This window comes from Myotis brandtii, unplaced genomic scaffold, assembly GCF_000412655.1.
Source record: "Myotis brandtii unplaced genomic scaffold, ASM41265v1 scaffold45, whole genome shotgun sequence".
In the NCBI taxonomy this organism is placed as follows: domain Eukaryota; kingdom Metazoa; phylum Chordata; class Mammalia; order Chiroptera; family Vespertilionidae; genus Myotis; species Myotis brandtii.
Genome location: NW_005367209.1, coordinates 6,376,964 through 6,380,621, shown reverse-complemented (window position 1 = coordinate 6,380,621; position 3,658 = coordinate 6,376,964). Strand labels below are relative to the sequence as shown.

The 3,658-nt window shown below is 62.1% G+C and overlaps 1 protein-coding gene across 1 annotated transcript in view; it reads left to right on the top strand.

Annotated features, from left to right (window-relative positions):
- The window catches only part of HSPA12B (heat shock 70kD protein 12B), a 17,455-nt gene that overhangs the window by 11,490 nt on the left and 2,307 nt on the right, over nt 1-3,658 (top strand). Inside the window, exons 8-13 of the mRNA XM_005874752.2 lie at nt 358-532; nt 1,349-1,435; nt 1,929-2,033; nt 2,131-2,389; nt 2,866-2,969; nt 3,563-3,653. Of these exons, the coding sequence (XP_005874814.2) occupies nt 358-532; nt 1,349-1,435; nt 1,929-2,033; nt 2,131-2,389; nt 2,866-2,969; nt 3,563-3,653 (821 nt within the window). The remainder of the gene's footprint in view (nt 1-357; nt 533-1,348; nt 1,436-1,928; nt 2,034-2,130; nt 2,390-2,865; nt 2,970-3,562; nt 3,654-3,658) is intronic.

The following is a 3,658-nucleotide window of genomic DNA, read 5'->3' as shown; positions in this document are numbered from 1 at the left end:
GTCTCCACTAACACCCTCGGCCAGTGCCCAACTGGCCAGCCAGCCCTGCTCCTGTGAAGGGGACCTGGCTGCGGCCCAGGCCACATTGGGCAGCTCAGAGGGCCAGATCCCAGGGTGCTCTAGGTTTCCACTCTGTCTAGGGTCTCTCCCTGCTGGGCAAACCCCTGGTGTTCTTCACAGGGCAACTGTGGGGCAGCTCCAAATTTGTGCAGCATGCAGGGGCCTGAAGGGCTAGCATGCGAGGGGTGTGATGGGGAGGAGATGGGAGCCCCCACAGGCCCTGGGTGCCTGCCCTGGGCGCCATCTTAGGTGTGACAGCCCACGGTGCTCCTGGCCCTGCCCACAACCTATCTCCAGGCGGGCCTGGTGTCCAGAGAGACTGCAGAGCAACTGCTCATCGCCCTGGAGCCTGAGGCCGCCTCGGTTTACTGCCGCAAGCTGCGTCTGCACCAGCTCCTAGACCTGAGCTGCCGGGCCCCAGGCAGCGGGCGCCTGGGCGAGCGCCGCTCCATTGACTCCAGCTTCCGACAAGGTGAGCCATCTCCAGGGCCCCTGAGACCAGAGACTCAGCCTTGTCCAGCATGGAGGAGAGGCCCCCCTCCTCTGGAGCAGCCCCCGAGAGGGCAGAAATATCCTACCTGGAGTTCCGGTGGAATGCGGAGGCACAGTCCTGACCCGGGGAGCCCAATCCCAGGGCAGAGGTTTCACCTTGCCCTAGGGGAGGACCGTCTGAGGAGGGAGGACTCAGCCCAGCCCTGAGTTTGGGGTCTGGGAGATAGCCTACCCTGGGGAGGGGTGCTTGGGTACTGACCAAGGAGGAAGTCAGCCCCCCTCTGCGCCAAGGGGAGGTCTTCAGGCGCTTTCCCCTAAACAACCCCTGGATCCTCCCCTCCCCTCATGGCACATCAGCGGCTCCCCTCCACCCCCACACCAGCCCCAAGCTCCTGCTGCAGGACCAGGCACTGAGACAGCTATAGTCGGCCTTGTTCATTGTGACAGGGAGAGGCTCCAAGTCCTGGGCTCCCTGGGCCCCCCGAGACCTACCGGCACACACACGCAGCTCCTTCAAGCCCTCCCAGCCCCGATTTTCCACAGCCCGAGCCCTGGTCCTGCAGCCAGAAGTGCTTCCCCTCAGCTGTGGGTTACTGAGCAGGAGATCGTCCCATCAGGCTCCTCCAGACCCTTAGGGGTCAGCACCCCCTCTCCCACTCAGGAGTGGAGCAGGAGTTTCAGGAGCGCCGGCTGCTCCGGGTGCTCATGGAGGGCGTTGGCGGGAGGATGAGGATTGAGCGTGGTAGCTGAGACACCTCCTTCGAACCTCACTGTCCTGCTCCCCCTCCACCCCCAGCCCGAGAGCAGCTGCGAAGGTCCCGCCACAGCCGCACGTTCCTGGTGGAGTCGGGGGTCGGAGAGCTGTGGGCAGAGTTGCAAGCAGGTGGGGAGACCGGGAGATGGTGGGATATGTCTTGGGCCCTCCAGGCCCCTATATACTGATAGGAGGAAGGGAACATTCAGGAAGTTGGCTCCAGCCCCTAAAAACCCCTCCCTCCAACATCTGCTGTATCTAACCTGGCAGTCCCTTCACAGTCACCTGCACCCTCACCCCACTCACAACCATGCCCCTAACTCATGCTCCTTGCAGAGTTGCAGAGCCCTGGACCATCCCCCTCTCTGCCCCCCCCGCAACCCTCCCAACCCCCACCACACACACACACACACACACACACACACACACACACACACCTTGTGCCCCTAGTCGGTGGCCTTAGGTTCAAGAACTTGAATGAAGCCTCTCACACCTCCACATCGCCACCCCTGCAAGTAGGACTCAGGCCCTGCTTGGAGCAGGGCTGGAGGCTGGTCGGGAGGAGGCGCAGGGCTGAGGGTGCAAGGCAGGCCACAGGGTGTGCTCACGCTCGCCGCTGCAGGAGACCGCTACGTGGTGGCAGACTGCGGGGGAGGCACGGTGGACCTGACGGTGCACCAGCTGGAGCAGCCCCACGGCACCCTCAAGGAGCTCTACAAGGCGTCGGGTGAGTAGCCAGGCAGCGCCCTGGATACCCAGCCGCCAATGCCCTCTGGCCAGATGTCTGCACTGGCGCCCCCTTCATCCCCTGCCCCCCCCCCCAGGTGGCCCCTATGGCGCAGTGGGCGTGGACCTAGCCTTCGAGCAGCTGCTGGGTCGAATCTTCGGCGTGGACTTCATTGCCACCTTCAAAAGGCAACGGCCAGCAGCCTGGGTAGATCTGACCATCGCCTTCGAAGCCCGCAAACGCACGGCAGGCCCTCACCGTGCGGGGGCGCTCAACATCTCACTGCCCTTCTCCTTCATCGACTTCTACCGCAAGCAGCGAGGCCACAACGTGGAGACGGCCCTGCGCAGGAGCAGGTGGCTTGGGGGCCATGGACTCAGGCGGGGTGTGCGGATGGGGACGGCCCCTATAAGGGAGGGTGTAGGCCGCAGGGAGCAGTGGGAGTCAGCCTAAAGCACAGGTCGCACAGCTCTAGCCAGCCCTGCGGCAGGGGGCGGAGCATGAGCAGCCCAGCTAGAAGAAGCGGCCCCAACTGGAGCAAGGGCATCATGGGCCTCGAGAAAAGGCCAACGTCTATCTTCTCTCCCCTTTCCACCTCCACACACACACACACTCACGCACACACACACACACACACACCGTGCTAGGAGGCTAGGGAGGCTCCTCTCCCAGGACCTCATGCCTGGAACAGAAGCAGGCCCTGGCTGAAGCCCCTGGGAGAGTGGGGATTGGGGTAACACATAACGTGCAGTCAGTGCCCAGGCACGTAGGCCTGGGCCAACAGTGGTACCCAGGACCCTGACAGATGGGCCTGAACCCCCTTCACCTGCAGCGTGAACTTCGTGAAGTGGTCCTCACAGGGGATGCTCAGGATGTCTTGCGAGGCCATGAACGAGCTCTTCCAGCCCACAGTCAGCGGGATCATCCAGCACATAGGTGAGCGCCTGAGCTCGGGTCCTCCATTACCGCCCCCCCCCCACACACACACACACCCAGGTGCGGGAATAACTGCCCCTATTAGTGCCTGGAAACCCCACACATCCATACACTGGAATGAGACCGAGTCATCTGGAACCCTGGAGGAGTCGGTGCGTTGGGAAATAAGAGCTAGGAGGGATTGTGTGTAGTCTTGCCAAGTTAAATAACCTCTGGTGCCTCAGTTTTCCAATTTATAAAATGGGGTGATAGTATCGGGTTCCCAAAACCGTTATCACAGGGATTTAAAGGCGCTGAAGTATCTAAAGAGCTCAGTGTCTTGTGCGCAGTAGGCATTTATCAGGTGCATATCCTTCTCTCAGGGCCTCCATGTGGGGGAGGGATGTATTGTTGGGGAGGCAGAGCCCTCAGTGAAAGCGCTCCGTGTTTTTCTTCATCAAAATAGGGCAACCATTTTACAGTTGAAATGACTAGTTTCTAATTGCCGGGCAGGTGGAGAGGAGTGGCCGCGCAGTGGTAGCCTCAGCTGCTCATGCTGTCCCTCTCGTCCCCTTCCCTCCTCCTTCTCCCCCCACCTCCACCCCATCCCGCAGAGGCGCTGCTGGCGCGGCCGGAGGTGCAGGGTGTGAAGCTGCTGTTCCTGGTGGGCGGCTTCGCCGAGTCAGCTGTGCTGCAGCAGGCGGGGCAGG